The following is a 21035-nucleotide window of genomic DNA, read 5'->3' on the forward strand; positions in this document are numbered from 1 at the left end:
AAAACAACAATCAAAAAAATTTTAAAATTATATCTATATATTACTATCGGAAGCAGATTTGTTTACCTTACAGTTTCGATGTACCGTATATCTGCAACAGCAAAGTTTTACATGCTTTTGACATACAATTATGTACAGAGCATCTTAATAAACAAGCAATCATACTAGCTACAGCTCAGTAGTTAAACTAATTCAAATCCTGTTATTATATTAGTTTTTTACAGCCCAGTTTTTTTTATTACAGTTGTTTTTTTTTATTAGTTTTTATTTGTTACGGCTCAGTAGTCTTACTCGCTACGACACACATATTGTAATAACTACGGTCCAGTTATTATACTACTTACAAACCAGTAGTTATACTTACTACGATCTATTAATTGTACTCGCTACCTCCTAGAAATTTAATTGGCTATGGACCACATCCGAAACAACACAAGACATTTGTTTCTACACTCGTAAATTATGTAGTTTTCCTTGCTACGGCCCAGTAATTGTACTGGCTACGGTTGAATAATTACATTAGCTACAGCCCAGTAGTTTTACGTTATATAACACAATAATTGTAAGCTACTGTCTAGTATTTGTACTAATTATAACATAGCTGAACTCGATACGGGCCCGTAGTAATAATAGGTTCGACTCAGTCATTTTAGTAGTTACGGTATAGTGTTTATACTAACTAAGGCACCCTCCATATAATTACTAACAAAATATTGTTTACAAAGTATTTCTTAGCACAGTCTTACGGCACGCGTCTTGGTATCTAGTTTACGTATTCTGCAAAAAATACGCAATAGTCCGTAGTGTCAATTTCTACAATACTACTTAATATTTTTAATGGAATTGATCAATAGTAATAATAATGAAAATTTTCTTTGTGAGTAAAATCAATCATACTCTATATTAAAAATTAATAAGTACATATGGATATAAGCTTCCTATTTGTAAAATGTATTTGATGGATAAATTATTAAATACATGTGAAAGTTATTTAGAATAACTTTTTGCTATTTTTTGTATTCTAAAATTATGTAAATAAGATAACTTATACATCGGTTCGCTTTTTATTTGTTTACTATAAAAGACTTAATTTAATTTTGTTTTATAACAACAAATGCCAAGATAATGTATCGTAGATTTTTATATCAAACGATACAAACAATACAGCATTGATAATGTTTTGTTATATGCGGAAGTGTAGATAACGTTCCGACATTACAAATGCTTAGAGGTCAGTTGAGCTATTTATCGTTTTAAACTTTTTATAAGTATATAAAAATTTACATGTTATTAAACACAGAAAAAAATGGTAATTAAGTATCGTTAATCATTTCTAGAATTATAATTTTAATTACTACGTCATGTGAAGCGTAGTAGATTATAATTCAAGACATCCATACATATGTACAAGACGTTCTTTTTTAGTCAAAGTTTCAAGTTAAAAGGTTCGAAATTAGTTTATTTATTTAATATTCTTTATTGTACGCGATAAGATACATTTAATAAGTTTTACAAAAAAGTACAATGGGCGGTCTTATCACACAAGGCAATCTCTTACAGACAACCATAGTATGAAAAAGATAAAAGTACTTAAAAAGGGTTGTTTACGTGTACAAAAAATACGTATTCACAAACAAATGAACATAAACATACATACATACATACATAGTTTAGTTAATTACAGCGATTTTTTTTCGGTAAATTACGATTTGGCGGCATTTGACTATGATTATTTTAACGAGTACTGTTTAAATTGAAATGTACAAAGACGAAAATATTAAAAATGAGAACAGGTTATTTAATACCAAGTTTACTTACAATTTACCTAGAGGTATGAAGTCATCTTTTAAAACAAATCCTTGTGTTAGAAAACATCGCTCCTACGTTAAAACAAACCTATCATTGTGTCTTTGACTTGATTTTTTTTATCTTATTGTATTACTATCTAGTAAGCTCAATTAATTTCATAACTTTTAGCCAAAGGCTTTAAGTATATTATATCCAGAGATTTGTATACCGACAATAAAAAAATATATTAAAAAACTAGCTGTGCCTGCGACTTTGTTCGGGTTGAATTTAATAAAAAAAAAGAATTACTTTACTTAGTTTTTATATAAGGATTTCTCTAAAATAAAGTACATCAGCTACCTGCCAGTATAAGTATCATAAATATCGATCCAACCATTTCAGAAGTTAGCCAAAAAAAAGTTAGACAGAAAAAGAGAAAAAATAAACAGAAAAAAATATGATTTTGGTATATGTACTTTTGATATATTTATATGGAAGTAGAAAAAACTGGTTATTTTAATATTACAAGTAAACACTCCAATTTTATTTACTTGCATATATGTGCAATGTTACATGAATTAATGAAAATTTATTTTACGTCTGCATGGCTAAATAAGACAAAATATCAAAACTGACCTCAAATCAAAGTAACACATGACAGCGATATTTATTTTAATCCTTTCAATGACGTTATTTATAGTTTGATAAACAAAATTTGCAATGTATTTTCAACCACAAATTCTTCAAAAAATTAATATTAAAACGAAATGACATTTTTACTTACAAATCTTCGCAATCGATATTAGATTATTGGCCGAAGCTTTGAAGAAGAAAGTTAGAAAACCTGACGTAATTTTGGTGGATTGAATTATTGGGGATAGAATGAGATTAGCTAAACATACGTGTACGGTCCATAGGGTTTAACGACCTTGTAAATTGATTACTGGATTCTGGTGCAAATGACCCGGTCATCAGAATAGTTCTTTTTTTTAACGTTGTACTATTATTTCTAACCTGACCTCCATGAACCCAGGTCTTTTTATTGTATGGTTACATAATTTTGCGATAATATACGTAGAGAACAGAACAAATGGCTGCTAAGTGCTAACAAAGGTTCTGAAAAACCTAAAGCTTTCTGAGAACTTAATTATCATAAAGGCTATTTTAGTTATGGATTGGTATGTCATACAATTTAACTATGACACTAATTTCAAACAAAATTTTAATTAAAAAAACTTACCTAAAATATTTTTTAATAGTAGTTTATTTGGCCATTCACTTTTGTGTGTATCCAGTGGAGATAGAAACCACTGGTGTATATATTACGACCACAGTTAAAATTTCATTCCTACTATTACGTAGCCTGTCCCATGCGCTAGTTGCTCGTCATCTTAATGTTGCGCAGTAATCGGGAACCTTGGCTTCCACAAACATGCCGTTGGCGCTGCAGAACCGGATTTTTTTCATAACTATACGAAAAGCGTCATTAGAATGTACTCGAAGTACGTTGTACGAAGCCTTCATATAATTCGTCCAGAGTTGGCATTAAAAAGAAAAAAGGACCGGCCAAAATAACGTTCACTTTGAAAATAATACATAAGAACAGAAAATAATATATAATTCTTTTCATAAATATATATTTTTTATTAAACAAATGAAGGAATATAATACATTCTTTTTTAAATATCGTATATAAGTTATGCTATCGTTCAGAAAATCGGTAACATTCTTCAAAACGACATAGAATTTTGAAAATACGCTTGCAAGTTTAAGCAATTAAAACCGCCGCCATTTCTTCTCTATTTTTTATTTAATTCAGCGAGTTTCTACTTTAAAAAATTCCCATAAAAATCACAAGACAAAAATGCGCATTTCCACTCCGTCACTTGTCTTCAATATTTTTTTTATTTTAGAATTTTCTATACTGGCATTAGTATTATAGTATTAAAGTTATTTGAAGAGCAAAAGTGAAGCCAATCGCTTCCCTCCGCTCCTGCAGATAGTCCCTGGGGTCGATCTACATTCAGCAATGGACGTTTTACGGCTGGAATGATGAAGATGATCTTGATAAAAATTGTAACGAAACAAAAAATTCGAGACAAAGTGTTCTTATTTTGATATATCATTCAAAGAAGAGGAAATACCAATTAATGGACTGAATTTTAATGCATTTGTAACATTGTGCAGTTTATCCTTTTAGTTGTGTTATACACTACAAAAACTTCACCTGTGCTATAAAAAAAAATACTTCTTACTAACTTATTCAAAATACTCTACACAGCACAGTACAGTCATCAACTCTACTTTAAAAATAAATACGGTAAATTGCAAAATGTAGTCATATTTTGTTAATAAACGATTTGATATATCGGACACCTATACCATAGTAACATAACTATATTATTAAAAGTTTGATATGGGCGTGGTATTTAAATGTTTTAAATAAAGATCTTCAGCTTTGTGTAAATACAGCTGCCTTTTGGATATCATTTCGCTCAGAACATTTTTTTTACTGCGAAGCGCATGACGAAATGTACAACAAATGAATAAAAAAACTTGTATTTAATTTTTTCTTGTTTTCCTCACAGATTAAAAAAAAAACAGATCTTATTATTATTATATTTATATTTATTATATTTTATCTAAACATTCAAGACATTTATTATTAATGTATTGAATGTTTAGATAAAATAGTTTTCTTAATAGTACGATCGAGGTAAATTAGTAATTATATAAATTAATAAATAACGTATGCATTTAAATAATTGTGAATATAATATTTTGATCCATTTGGGGAAATCGGCATAAATATTGGAAGATCAGAAAAGCTGATTTTTGTTGTTATGTTTTTGATAAGTCTTTATTATATATTTATGTAAAGGAACGACAAATATAAAAAATATTGGCAACTGTATAGGAAAACTGTATCAACAAGAACGCCACAAGAACCTGTCCTGCGCTGCTCAAGATGTAACATGATTGCTAATTTCGGTTGCAGGAAAGAACAGAAGAGAGCAACTTCACCATGCATCAGCATATATAGAAGATGAAGAAAGACGCCACAACTTCTTAGAGTATTGTAAAAATGTTATATGTGAGTAATTAAAAAAAATCCTAATCAAGTAAGAGTAGAATGAGATACAAATTGTGAGACTATGGAATATAGAATTAAACAAAATAAAACTGGAAATATATGAAATAAAAATTGAAATTCAAAAATAAACAAAAGTAAATAAAAAACTAAAATCAAAATTTAAAAAGTAGTATTCCGGAGGTGAAGGCAAAAAAATGAAAGCGATGTAAGAAAGAAATAAAATATGGAAAGGAATGATAGATTATGTGACGAATAAAATAAAAATGTGTAAAAGATATTAGGAAGGACAAAAGATGGGGACGAAAAAAAATCATTAAGTGAAAAAGTTATTAAGAAAGATAATAATGAATGAATAAATAATGTCCCAGTATACCCAAAAACAGTGCATGTACTCGTATATATGATGTCATTGATTATCACATGTCACATACACAATATCCTACAGTTTATAAATTAATTTTACACATTTAAGAAACAGTGACGCCTTTTTGCGATCTCTAATATTAGCGACCCACTTTATAGATCGTTGCTAGCATAACTGACGCATGTGTCTCATTATCTGATATATATTTTTTTGCGTTTAACCACTGCCTTGTTGTCTTACTTTTTTTGTTTCATGAGAAATAAATAACTTATTATTATTGTAAAACAAACAATTACCGCAGCCTTGAATAAATATTTCTTGATATAAATAAGTCCTTAGTTTAAAGATATTCATTCGTTAGTAATAGTCAGCTCTAAAAGGATCTAGTAATAATTGGATTTCAAAATGTTGTACTTAGTAGTGCTTTTATCTATGATAGCTGTGGCATACGGCGGGACGGATGGGGTAAGTTCCTATAATCTAATTAAAACGACCGCGCAATTTATGCTGTAGAAAAGTCGATGCCCGAGCTACGTACATATTATATTATAAATTCACCATTGCTTATTAACGTGTCCACGATCTAGGATAATCGAAAAGATGTGACATCCACGTACCCGAGCTCGTGAAGGTCTCACGGCTAATGTCGTCTCTCTCAGACTTCATTATCATCATAGACCTCTCCTAAGACTTTCAATAGGATCAGTTGTAAGCAGCAAGCTTCTTTGTCGTACAAGGTCATCTGTCCGCCTTGTAGATAGAAAGGACGTCTTACGATGCACTTTCCGGTCTATTCTCTCCCATATAGAACATGCCGCTTATCCTTGTCCAACAGTAACAGGAACGAATCTTACGGCACAACTTAACTAGAAGTTAAAGTAAATTGTTATACAATAAATTATTTCTTCAAATGACTCATATGTGCTACACTAGAAGGTACATACAAAAGCTCAATTGTTAAATGTCGCAAATCCCGACCACACCACATCATAAACGGAGGGAGAACAATCGTCTTGTTGCCAGATGGCGTACTTCTGATAAGTATTCTACTCCTGGAATGCAACAAGACACTGCATTAGCAAACGTCGCCATAACGAGCCATTCATACGCCGCGTTACTACTACTACAGATGTATAAACAGCTATGTAATATTGTTAATAAAAGTATTCTATAAAAACATTCAGTATGGAACACCTATGTGGTGAACTTGACACGAGTGTATCATTTCAGTTAGGGTAGAGAACCACTCCACTTCTATTATTCTCTATCCATAAAGGTTAGCACTATTGGTTTCTATTAAAATTTTTGTAATTGTAAATTTGATTAAAAACTTTTAACAACAGAAAACTATGGAAGAAGTAGAAGATTACCACCTATTTATGAATTAAAAGTTATTTGAAAAACCTATCCTTTAATTCACAGGGTAACACCTGAGTGTATTCACGTTTCTAGCGAATAAAATCACTAGATATTATCAGCTTGCTGATAAGACGGGGTATAAACGCTGTGCTATCAATGTCATTCGAAATGGCCTCATCTTGTCTTTATTAGGTTTTAATTGGGGACTCAACTCAATTACTTTTTGCAAAATGGTATCGAATGTGTTATGTAGACGTAAGCTTTGACAGAGCAGAAAACCAATGCTTCGCTGGCAAATCAACGGACATAGCTTTTTAAGACATTGGCGTCGTCAAGTGATCTAGAGTCATGTAGATTAGGAAGCTAAGCGACTATTTACATAATTGAATTAATTTATAACATTATATTTATATTTTCAGAGACCCAAAATACATTTGCCGAAGGCCGTTTTAGATGTTGTAAACCAAGCAAAATTAGATTGCCTCAAAGAAAAGGGTTTAAGTAATGAAATCGGCGAGAAATTTTTCAAACTAGAATTCACACCAGATGCTGACATGAAAACCTTCGCGTACTGTCTCGCGCGCAAAACAAATTATTGCGACGATGACGGACATTTCAGCGAAAACTTAATAACACTCTTCGGTGATCATAAATCAAAAGATGAAATCCAAAACGTCATAGATAAGTGCAACAAGATAAAGAAAGACACATCTATGGACACCTTCTTTGATGTAATTGTATGCTTTTTCAAGGACTCCCCTGTACTTGTGGTACCTTAAATAATTTTCAAAATTGAAGTTTTATATGTTTGTTGTGATTACTGTATATTGATACAAAAATATTGTATAAAAAAGTAAATAAAGAGGTTTAAATTTTGCAACAATTTTCTTTTTGTTCTTTAAGATAAATTTATCATGTTTTAAATATAAAGATTTTTTTTTATAAATTTCAATATTATATTAAATTAAAATTATAATAAAAAATAATGAATCTTATAATTATACACGAAATTAAAAAGTCTCATATCACAATTAATAACAATTCAAAAAAATTATTTAATTTTATGCAACGGATAATTTTCTTCATATGTTAATTATTATTCACTATCATTAAACTGCAAGTATTCCTTTGCTGAAGACCCGTTTCAGAATAATATATACTCGTATTTAGATTAAAAGCAACCCATATCCGATATTTGAGTTTTGTGGTGGGCACTTTTTAAATCGTGGTGCGTTTAAACCCGTCTTTTTTCTTAAATTGTGCATTTCTGGATATTGCTCATGACGTACACAAGTGATCACTGCCTATGATCCTTAGTGAAAAATAACATGAATAAATAAATTAACAAATGATGTGATTTGCTTTATTAAGTTTAGCTTTGGATAAAAATGTCTGTGAGACAATATTACAACGATATTGTACAGTACACTATCTTTTTGAGAGAAGTAGTTTATTTTCATATAAATGGAAGCGTGAACAAATAAAATTGCCGTTATTGGTCGCCCAAAGGACAGAACCTACGATTGAAGCATCAGCGGTCTCTTTACTGTCCCAAGGCGACCGTCTAGGTCCTTTTATATCGCAATGGAACCAGGGCACCAAATTTAATCGATAATCGACGAGGGTTAATAAATGTGACCTGTGTTTCATGTTGACAAAAAGAGAACTTCCTGCATATACGCCAACAATTCCAGACGTGATTTCAACAATATGGTACCAAAACACTTTGCTAGAGAAACTATGGCGCTTTTTCGTTATTTTTCCTTGGAAATTCGAATGGTTGTTATGATGACATTTCCTGGCCACCCAAGTCTCCGGGTCTCACCCCTTGCGTTTTTTTTTGTGGGGTATCTCAAGAGTAAAGTCTACGCAATGAACTCAGTGAACTTTTCAGTGCTTAAATAAAATATCATTCACGAGACTTCTGCAGCGAGAGGCACGAAATGCCGTGGCCAGATTTCAAGAGTGGTCCCAGAAGGACGGTCAACATTTAAACATCATAATTTTTAGGAAATCGTATACGCCTAATCGTTGTTTGATATTTAATGAAAAAAATTAATAGTTTAATTACAGTATTTTCATTTACATGAAATTAAAATCAAGTTCCGCCACCAACACCCTACACGATGTAAAATCTAAATACACATGTAATTATGGGAAAATTTTACCTTTCTTTTGAGACACCGTTTTAACAATTTGTGTAATTTCTTACAATAAAACAAATAATATCAATACTTCTAAAACACATTACATAACTGCATCCACCTTTTTTCAGGTAGACATAAAAACGATTACTTGTGTAATCAAACCTTTTTTTATTAAATTCATTAATAGAAATCAATTAATTCTATTAAATAATGAGTTGTACATCTATTGTCAATAATAAATTAATATTGTAAGCAATAGTATAAAAATGTGTGCATGATAAATATTATATAAAAATAACTATAAAAAAATTATATACTAATAATTAATTAAAAAGTGGAAAATGTATGAATTTATTAGCATAAATTAATTAATGCTAAGTGAAACTACAGTTTAGCTTCTTTCAGAGATTTCAAATAAGATCGGTTGGAAGCAGCCCGCATCCCGTGTCTCACGACGACCAAGTTTGTCTGTCCACCCCGTGTCTGTCTGTGTCTACTTGTTGGAATTATTACCAACTCGATAATTCGGCTTTTCTGTGGAGTTGGTCATTACGAGAACAAGAAAACCACGCAAGCAATCAAAATGGTAAACAACTATATGTAATTAATATTAATATTTACAACAATTATAAAGACTTATCGTTTAAAGTAACAGACCCGAAAATATGATGATGTTTCCGAATTTCGCGTTAAGTTCAATTGGTTACCAAAATGGCTTCGGAATGCTCACGTCCTTCATCTACTCTATAATATTCCTTTCAATTCGCTGACTCCCTCTTATCTCAAATCAAAATTTCAATTTCTTCATGATACACATGACAGGTCTTTGTGAACTTAAAATGAAAAATGCCGGCGCAATCTTCTTCGTTCATGACCAAAGATTTTACCACACAGACCGTTCGACTGTAGTGAAGTACCGCTGAATATAACATTAGCTAAATCACTACCTATTTAAAAAAAATGGTTAAGAAATATTTACCAGACCAATGGTTATTTCTCGCTTCATTCTTTTTTTTCCTTCTCTGTTTCTTAATTATTTCTGAGGCTAGTGCGATCCAAGTCATATTGATATTTTTATTTATATATATAATATACTATGATTGTCTGGTAGAAATTGCCTCTTTTTTCTTTGACGTTATGAAATAATGCATATATTTTCTAGCATTTACAATAAAAAAATAAACTATATAACCCTAAAAAATGTAGAGATTAAACAGGTTTCGAACTATACCAAATTTGTTGTATTGTCTTCTCAATTTAGGACGTTTAGAATCTTAGTACCTTGAAGGATACGAATAGATAAGGGAGATCAAACTGAAATGAATTTCTTTAAAATTATGCTAACATAAGACTCTTGTTGAACACAAGAGATCACTGTAAATAATCTTATATAGATAACGATTTAAATTAATAATTAAATGAATACGAATCAGTTTTGTACATATTAACCAAATTCGCAAATCATCTTTTTATAGTGTAAATTGTGACGTATAGAATTATGACGAAATGCGCATACAATACAGAATGATTATTTATAGGTGTAAAAACTTAAAAGGGATGAAATGAATGGTTCAGAAATAATAACTAATCTAATGATATAATAAGAAAAAACGTTCTCAAAACTTTAATTACTACATATTAAAACTTATTATCGTTAACTTCATCAAACCTTGCTGAATTTCTATAGTCAGAAATTTTTTAGCCCGTCGCATTACATTAGAAAAAATATTGTGACGTATACAGTTATCACTTTATATGGGATGGTTGGAACTAATCAATCTGTGTTCATTCCAATCCACACGTATAGCTGTGAAGAGACTAGTTCCTGCCTTATGTGAGGCAGGGACGTTACAACTCGTGTGAATATTTTTTCAATTTATAATTTTATTTCACTTACTCCTTTCATCCTTCACAATCTCTTGCATTACCTTGCCTATGAGACGACTACAGTACAGACTTTTGATCACTTACTCAGACACTGCTCCCGATTCGCATTCAAAAGACGTAACCACGTAACCTTATGTGAAAATCTTAATATACCTCCGTTCAGCTTACCGGACCTTCTAAAAAAAAAATCTACAGCAGAATCTTTTGATGAGTTGTCCTAAATCTCAAGGCATTTAACGGTCTGTGGCGCTTGGACAGCGACTTAAAATAAAATATCAAGAAAAAATCTACAGCAGAATCTTTTGATGAGTTGTCCTAAATCTCAAGGCATTTAACGGTATGTGGCGCTTGGACAGCGACTTGAAATAAAATAATGTAGCAACTAATATATAATTGAGTATTCCAAATTGTATTGTTAATATATATCAATTTTAGCTGGTAATCTTTATTCATAAGAGAAAATTAGGTAAGAAAAATTGTAAAAATCATGAAATGCTGTCGTGCCTCGCAACTAGGAGAAGAAAGATCGGTATCAAATAGCGGCAACCCCCTCCCAACTGTCTGCGTTTAGTTTAAGCGAAATATAAATATTGTAAAAAAAAAAACACTCGCGATACAAATTAGAATAAATAAATAGATTAGAAAAAAAAATATCCATCTGTCCTTCACTGTCTTTATCTTTCTTGATGTTACGATATTCGATCGTTACGTGCTTATTAAAATACTATAGAATACAATAAACATTCCTTTCATATTTTCGACTCTAAGCGAAATTTTACGCGATTAGCGGGTGAAGGTGAACTATACCTGAGCACGCATGTGTTGACGTTCGATGACATGGTTACTAATACCTAGTCTAGCCATAAATTCTGTTACTGGCTGTGTACATGAATTAAAAAAATATATGAATTTGTATTTCGTACATTACCTACCACGTTGAAAAAATATACTTCTTTCTCGCCATTATTGTATGTATTTTACACTGTGTGTTTACACTGAAACCATGTCTGTTGATGATCGTGAGAGATCCGGCCGTCCGCGATTTATTCGAACAAACCAGGCTGTTGATGCAATCAAGGCCAAAATTCATTGAAATCCCATAAGGAAGCAGAAAATCCTTTCCAGAGAAACGAGAATCCCACCGAGGTCACTTTCTCGGATTATCAAACAAGACTTAAGTCTAGGGGCTTACCGGAGATAGAGAATATATACCTTAAATCAGGTACTAACACGAAAGAGAGTCGAAAGATCAAAACAGCTGTTACTACGATACGCGGACGAAAAACACAGAAAAATTCTCTTAAACGATGAAAAAATTTCCAGACTTCATAAAGGCTGATGATTGGCCTTTGGCTAGTCCGAACTTAGGCCTTTGAACTATAAATTGTGTCTGTGCTAGAGGACATGGCCTACTCTAAGCGTCAACCAAATATTGAGTCGCTCAAGAAATCTTTGGAGGCAGCAGTGAACAAATTTCCCATGGAAACCGTTTGTTGATCCATCGAAGAATAGCCTGATCTTTTAAAAGCGTGCGTTGAAGCTAAGGGTAGACACTTTGAATAACTAATTTAGTACTTTAACATTTTTTTTCACTCTTCATAATCACGTATAAAACTTTTGAATAAAATTATTTTTCTCAGAAATTATCGAATATTTTCTTTGTAACAGAAACTATGGCTGACCTAGGTATACGCTATAAGCAGGTAGTCACGTGATAACACCCAAGCATGAATATATGGCTTGTTCGAAGGTGATGTCACAAATATACACGATTAACTGGTGGAGCTACCAATGTTAAATAGTCCCTATCCCACACAAGATAGGGGATACGAGAGGCTCCCAATAGCGGGGGCCATAAATAAAAACTGGTGCAGCTATCTCCGAGAAAGTCAGTAGTGAGGTGTGAGCGAGTGAGGTGGTGTATTTACATCTTTAGAGTGTTTGTAAATTTCAACCTAAACAGAGTGACAATAACCATAACAGAGATCGCATCCGAATTTAAATAGGCGTTCAAATTTTAATTCAGCACCCAATATTAAATAATCGAACATTGGATATTAGAGCAGATGTTAAATCTGTTGCCCAAATATTACTCGGACTTATAAAACTTCAAAAATTGAGCTTAACAATTTTAGGAAATGAAAAACAAGATAATCATTGAAATTAAAAAAAAATAATTGTTAGCGAACACATCAAACATACATAATTAAAAATCACACAAAAATTGAAGATTTATGGGAAGCCTATGTTAATGTGCAATGTAAAATCGTAAACAAATTTTAAAGTAGATCTAAGTCGCTCACTTTTTCGCATTTATATATTTTTGTGGCCTTTCCAAATCCGGTTCTACTAATACCTCAATTTTTTTCATATAATAACCGAAAAAAAATGGGTATATATTAAATTTTTTACAAACTGTCTGCCATTCGATATCAACAATTCACAACAGCTAGATAGAGAAGCGAATATTTTTGTCCATCATGTTGTTCACTGCTGTTGTAATTTCCGTATTTGCTATAACACAAGGCCTTTACGATGGGGTAAGTTTTTTCAACTATTTATATCCTTAGCAATATGTTATAAAATAAACTAAGTAAGCATTTAAACATCCTTAACTAATTAACAGTGTACCTCTTTTGATATTTAAGAAATATTAAATAATATCATATGGACATTTAAGATGTCTGGTAAAAGTTTTAATTGGGTAGTTAATAGTAAACTTTTACCATTGACGATACGAAATCAATTTTCGTTGACTAACACTCATTATTTATTTCACATTACTACTCAATTATATTACATTACTTACATATGGTGAATATATTATAAATATAAATAAAGATAATAACATAAACGTGCGAAAGAAGTGTATAACGATTATTTATTTATTTTTTAATAATCTTTCTCGTACTCGTAAGTTAGAAAAGAAATACATAGATGCATAATAACAAAGAAAAAAGTACAATCCACGATCTTATTACTCAAGGAGATTTCTTAGACAACCACAGTTCGAAAATAGAACAAGGGCAAACAACGAGTAGTCAACGTGCGCATACGAACATATCTATTTACTTTTATTTTTATTTACTAATAATAAATACATTATAATACATAATTATGCACAACTAAAAATATCAAGTATGTTGTCCAATGTCCAATCCAGCACAATGAGATGAATAAAATTAGTGGCATTTGGAATAAGTGAATAATTTAGAAAAGATAGGGATAGGGTATCACTGATTCACGCCTTTTTTCAGTAGGATACCTACGTAGCCCGCCCTGTACTTGGACCGACATGATGGAATTATTATACAAACACTTCAATACGTCGATAATCAATTTCTAATCGCTGGCCAGTGCCGGCCGTGTTTCGATCATATCAAAAACTTTCTAATAGTCCAATAACATATCTTACCTACCGAAGCGTATGGATGTAGTCTATGGTGCTATAGCCTTTTCGAAAACCAGGTTATTCAGAGGTGCTAGATGTTAACAAAGTTGCCACTCTTGATGATTAATGATGACCCTTGTAAACAGTACATGATGAGAGAAGGATGGGTCTATAATTCCTCAATAAAGTGTTATCAACTTCCTTGAAGAACAAGATCACCTCGCTTCTGTTCCAAAATTTATTTTTAATTCATGACAAATCCAGGATGACGTTAGACTAGTTTTCTATTTTTATCAGTCACGGCAGTCCGAAATTTTAAAAATGCAAAGTAATGCTTGATTAATCTATTCTTAATTGCTAAAATATTCGCTAAGTTAGAAGATATCGAAACGGCCTTGCAAAAGTTCATAATTAATATTATTCCTTTCAGAAACCAGTTGCACATATGTCACAAAAAGCTTTTGACTTTCTGAAGCTAACCGTTTCCAACTGCGTCAAAGAAAAAGATATCAGTGAAAAGATTGCAGAAGATTTTTTCCATCTTCGTTTGACACCCGATCCGGAAATGAGTACGTTGTTGTACTGCCTCAACCTTAACACCGATTACGGCGACGAAGATGGTCATTTCACTGAAAACTTTTTAGATCTATTTTTCCAAAACGATTTCAAAGAAGAACCATCTATAAGAAAAGAACTATTAAAAGTTTTGAGAGAATGCAACGAAATAAAGAAAGATACTGTCATAGATACGACGTACGAAACCGTTAAGTGCTTCTACCATAAAACACCCGTTATCTTAATGCCATCTGTTAAATAAAATCTTTGTTTAAAATATTAAGTAATGTTGTTAAAAACCATAACGAAATAATGTAATTACATATATCATAGAATATTACAAGGTATGGTTTACTTGATTAGTTAAAACCTGTTTGTGGGATTTTAAATATAAACATTAATTGATTATACGAATAACAATATCTTTTTATTTATAAACATCTATTAATTGAATTAGTTAAATTAGCATAAATTCTTATTTTAAACTACAATCAACAACCTTCACATCAAATAATTGCTGTACAAATCTACAAATAAATATTAAAATATTGCTCATTATTATTGCAATCTTTATCATTCTAGTCATAAAATGTCCACTGCTGAACATTTTATGAATGTCTTCTACGTTGATTTCCAATACGACTAGTAGAAGGCAGTCTACAACATTTTCTGATGGCCGTCCATTCCGATGGTCCGTGGCGTATACTCCAGAACCTTGTGGTCCCAGCACTATCTATTCTGCGGACTATGATCTACCCTCTGTCACTTCAACTTGCTAATCCACTGGGCCATGTTGGTTACTTTTGTTTCTCTACGAATCTCTTAGTCTTCTTATTATGTAATTACATAAGAACTAAATAAATAGATTTTTTTTACTATCTTCTTTAAAGTCGATTATTAATAGGCGATGATCGCCCTCCCTATTCAAAGACACAGTCCCAGGACAAGGAGAAGATAATCTTTTACACATGTTGTAAATAAATTTGTAGTAGCACTGATATTATAAAATGTCATTAAATGCAGTTCCTATTAAATTATCAAATTTTAAAAATATAGTCGTATTGAATTGAATAAAGTTAAATTATTTATCTAGTCAGAGGTGTCATCTTAATTTCTAATATGAGAAGTTCAACGCGAAAAGAACATCCGTTTTTCTCACTAATAATCATTATGTATACACATTTTGGATTAATGCGTGGCGGTTCCTGCTATTCTTAACTAAATTATTTTTTCTCCTATACGACATATTGATGTTATTATTGTGACAGAAGTAAATATTACATTGAATCTTAGTAATAAAATTACACGATTAACTATAAAAACTACTTTTCAAATTATAAAAATTGAGCTTAATAGTAGTCATTATGACGAAGTAGTCCTCTGTTGTGTTTTCCTTATTAATTCGAAGTTAATAATTTAAATTTAAATGCTAAAAAAGTAAACACATTTAGTTAGCACTTCCGAATTTAAAAATCAAAATTGTAACTTGTTTATTAACAATGAGTTGTATGGACTGATTGATACAACAACCTTCTTTGGTGTAACTTTAGAAAAACTCCAGTTGAACCCCTATTTCTCAACACTCACAAGCAAATTCTCCGTTCGACGTCTTTGCTCTTTAAAAAGTAAAATAATTAACAGACGTTATTATGGCTCATTTATTTTAGATGTTTTCGTAGTATTTTGTCTCACAGTATTTTATGAAGGGCAGTGCCGTTGAAGTTGACTATAATTATTGTACAAAAATTAGCTTTACGGGATATTTATAACTAAAAAGCTAAAAATTGCCCCGAGAAGTTATAAAATAAAATGGTATTGTAACGATTGCTTCTTTATACGTTATACCAAAATTTAAATACTTATTTAGAGCTAATGACAGATAAACCATTAATACAAGAAATAAAAATAAACTCGTATTGCCTGGATTTCGTCTTGAAAAAATTAACAAATGGTTTGAGTTGTACGCATATACCATAGACCTTCCTAATGAGCCTTAATTTTAAAATTCTGAGCATGTTATGCAATTAATCATATTACAGTATTAAAATGTTTTAGTTGAAAAAATGAAATCCGTAGAATCTGTAGGTTTGTTATTTGTTTTTATTGTCTCATTATCAGGGTTGACGTTATGTTTACATCATTGTTAAATATCATTTAAAAAGAGCAACTGTTGAATTTTTTACCGGCTCTTTTAGCAGATCAGCGGGAAAATCGGTGGTAGATTACTCATGGACTGACTACATTGAACTTTTTAAAATATTAAAAATGATTAACTTTTCTAAAATGCATGTTTGAATAAAGGTATTTTGAATTTCGATTTTGAATATCATTACAATAACTTAGAAAGAAATAGTACTATAAATAATAAAAATAAACCAGTTATCGGATGATACAAACCTTAAATTAATGTTAAATTAAATTTTATATGTAGAATAAAAAAGATACGATACGATGTATACTAATTATCACCATCATGTCTGCTGTCCGACGCTGATAGACCTACCCAAATATCGCACAAAGACGGATCCTGCGCTGCTCGTATCCAACCAGTTCCCCTGACTTAAACTATCTCATCGGTTCGGTGGCAGGGCCTACCCCGTACAATTAACAATAATATTTACTAAATGATCCTAACAGATAAATGACATTGATTTCTAACAGAAATGGATGATAAAGGACTTTTAAAGGTGTACAGAAAAACTTCATATAATTTATAATGTTGTAAATGCCACGCTTGAGTATTTAATATTTTAGTATATACTCGCTCATATGCTAATCCGCAAGTTACTAACGACATCACGCTTTAGGCGAATAGATAACAATCGTCTTCTTTGCAGACAACGTACTTCTAGTTACTTCTAAAGTAAAGTACCAGGTCGTAAAAGAAATTAAGAATAAGAATTTTATATATAAAGGGCCGTAAAATTATAAGACAAATAAATTAAACTATAAAATAAATAAAGTGTTCATGTATGGTGATAATAAAATACATTAAATAATCATAACTTAGGAATGGAGATGAAAAATGAAAGGCGATGTTTTAAAGGAATGCTGAGAATGATAAGAATGTAAGGTATTGAGTGGGAAAATAAAGGAATAATCAAAGAGCTAAAGAAGTATGAAAGAAGAAAGTAAAACAAAAAATAAAATAAAGAAACATTTAAGTAAATAAAGTATCTGTCACATAAAGAGAAAATGAGAATTATTCTAAAACGGACGCCATAAAAACACACTCGTCGCCACAACGAGCCACTCATAAGCCGCGTGCCCGTGGGAAGCCTTCATGATATAACTCTGGTATTTAAATGTCTATCTAGTTCTGTCAATATCAGCACTTCGTCAAAACATTTCGTATGAAACAACTATGCAGTTTACTTTATATTTACATAGTTTCATTTTAGCCAGTACAGACTCTGCAACCTAAACTCTATACTCCTAAAACATAACAGGTTAAATAAATATGTTAATTTGCTTTTTCGTAATACCGATAAATAAATAAAATTATCATTTTAACAATAAGTTCCCATCAATAAATTCTAATGATATTCTAAACATTATGTTTTACATAATTGGAGAATTTAATTTAAATTTTATTTTTAATGTTCTTTTAATGTTCTAGAGTTCGGGCATCGAAACTGGCTACTATTTTGCCCACAGCAGCTCTTTCTCTACAGTTCGCAATCAGCACTTTCTCTACTGTTCTTATTATTATGAGTCTTCTTGTTTTTCACTTCTCTTCAGAATATATACTGCCATAGAATGCCCTCAGTATCGGCTTTTATAATTGTTAACGGCATTCTAGTAAGTAGTAATTTTAATATTTGAAAGTTTAAAATAATGAGATTGTCAAATTTCTTGCAAGCCAAATAATTATAAAACTTCTGCAGTCGTTACAAAACTATAATTTGAACACTCGTTGTAATGGATTTTAGTCATACCAATTTGTAGATGCCAGCTATATTGACGTTTCCTACCTTCGTGACAATGTGTTAAATAAATTTTTTTTTCTCTTGGAATGCGATTAGCTAACTGCAACTGCAACGTCTGGCTGTTCAGTTCAAGTCCGTAGGTACTGATATTAAACAAAAATCCATTTCATCATGTATTAATCCGAAATTTCAAAATGTATTTTCTTACTATATAACCATTACGTTATCTATTATCTATGAAACCGTTTTTATAGGGTTTACCATACATTATTTGACAGCAAATACTGCTAAGAACGATACAAGTCTAATATAATACTTATTCAATGATTTATTTACATTTAGCATCATTTATAAATCGTGTTTTATGAGAACTAGTGTGTCATGAAAACAATACCAAAAGACTCCAATTTAATGGAAATTAGTATATAGGTTTCAGCAAAATTAATAATGATATCCTTAAACTGAAAGGGACGATGTCTTCAAACGCGCCCTGGTTTGAGTAGAGCCCGCAACAAATTTGAACATGGATTTTTGTATTCACTTTAACAATTTCCTTAATATAAAAGCAATGATGTTTATTCGTTATATACACTTAGAACCTTTAAAACGGTTTTTGAAATTTTTTTATTTTGTAAACCATTTAAATACATCATACATCTTCAAAGAAACTACACAGGGGTGTAATAGAACACCGTCCATATTTTTAAAAAAAAGGTATAACGAGTTCATTCTTATTTCTGTTATTTACAACACATGTAATAAAAGATATACCTTTATTACGTACGAATACAATGAACTCACACCGTCACATCAAAAATTAATATTCTCAGGATTCATTATTAAAATTTTAACACCTCATTATGAAAAGTTGCGGATCGTAAAGAATGCAACAGTGTACCAAATGTTATTTTCTGATTTTTATTTTAGTTTCAAAAAATTATTTATTATAATTTTTAGTCATTTATATTATATTTATTTAAAGGTTTAAAAACTATATTGGAAACCTAAACAACATTAATTTGTTACTTTTTAGGTAACATGTCTGCTTAGATTTAAGTAACACATGGTTTTGTACCTTAATTTTTATATTAATTGTTTTTTTTTTTTTGTAATGTTATATGAAAAAACTTAATAAACAGAAAAAAATTCAATTTCTAAATAATATTGGACATCGGTTTTTAGACATATGCTCGCATCGATAAGATGATAATTCAAAATGTGAATTTTGATTAAAATTTCTGAATTACCTTGACTAATAATAATGTTCACGAAAATTTATTTTGTACAAAAACGGGTTTCTTATAATTGAATATATAATAATTAACGTACATAAATTTAACAAAAACAATTTCAAAGTGCAGTCAAGTCAAGAAGGTCAGTTAAAAATCAGTCTGCTGATTTTTTTATACGTTATTATAATATTTCGTTTTTATTCTAACTTTAATAAAACAATTAAATCGTAATTAAAGTAAAAACTTGCTATAAATAATTTTTCTTCAAAATGACGGTCATTCAGAGTCAATAATTGGTACCAACTGGATGTAATAAATACTATACTAAAAATTAAAAATGTTTTACGTAGCAGCAATACTTTTAATATTGGCAATAACACACGGCCATCATGATGGGGTAAGTTTTTTCCACCCTTTACATTTTAAGCAAAATGCGATTGCTACTCACTATTATTCTTTTCGTCAAAATAACTTTTTTATAGGATCACTATCGACAACTTAAAATTAAGTTTAAGTTAGATCGTAACGCGACACCTACTGAGAAGAACTAACAATTAACCCATAGGGGTTCGTTATTTATTTTGATGATTTTATTGACAAAAAAAATCCTTAAAATTTGGATGATTTACAAATTATAGATAAAAATCAATATGCCTTTCGACAGAGCCTTTATTTAACACGTTTCTTGAATTTACTTAGAGATAAATTTACCGCCTCACTAGGTAATTTATTATAAAATCGTATCTACAAATGAGTGAGACACTTTATGGAGCCTATTAGCAGGTACAGCAAGTTTATTTCTATTCCTTATATTACGTTCATATCATGATCACTGTTTGTTTTTAATTTACTAGGATTTTTATGCACATATAATAGGTTATCGTAAATATAATGTGGGTGTAGTTTGAATATAGACAGATCATATAGATGGCTTGAAATGTCCATTCTCGGAGCACAAAAAAGGAATATACGTCTGCGGCATTGTCCCAAAGGATTAGATACTCTGCTTTCTTCAGGGCAGTAATAATTAAGAGTCTAGTTATGAATTTGACTTGTTCATACTAGCAGGTAGGCAGTCATCAATCCCATTGTTTAATCTGACTTATATAACCATACCACAGTTATCACTAGCTCAGGGTACAAGTAAACTATCGGGTTCGAGAATCGATTAAAACTGGCTGACTTTTTATATTAACACTTCAATCAACTTTTATTCTTTTTTCCCTCGCTACCTTCTGCACTATTAACAAAACTTTTATCCCAATCACGAGTATTAAAGCATAAAACTA

General features: G+C 30.8%; 1 protein-coding gene across 1 annotated transcript; it reads left to right on the top strand.

Annotated features, from left to right (window-relative positions):
• The first annotated feature begins 5618 nt into the window (after positions 1-5618).
• Positions 5619-7407, top strand: LOC137919530 (B1 protein-like). Its single transcript, XM_068762622.1, has 2 exons — positions 5619-5711; positions 7025-7407. The coding sequence occupies exons 1-2, from the start codon at positions 5652-5654 to the stop codon at positions 7382-7384; spliced, it is 420 nt and encodes a 139-aa protein (XP_068618723.1). The 5' UTR covers positions 5619-5651; the 3' UTR covers positions 7385-7407.
• Positions 7408-21035: the final 13628 nt, after the last annotated feature.

Source organism: Battus philenor, unplaced genomic scaffold, assembly GCF_028537555.1.
Source record: "Battus philenor isolate CCGP_79_NKW_IND1 unplaced genomic scaffold, ilBatPhil1.0.hap1 SCAF_16, whole genome shotgun sequence".
NCBI lineage: Eukaryota > Metazoa > Arthropoda > Insecta > Lepidoptera > Papilionidae > Battus > Battus philenor.

What these genes read in the sequence shown, in the direction of transcription:
- LOC137919530 (XM_068762622.1), top strand. Translation starts at nt 5,652, where the DNA reads ATGTTGTACTTAGTAGTGCTTTTATCTATGATAGCTGTGGCATACGGC. An exon ending in CATACGGCGGGACGGATGGG is followed by an intron (nt 5,712 to 7,024) that starts GTAAGTTCCTAT and finishes TTATATTTTCAG; the next exon opens with AGACCCAAAATACATTTGCC.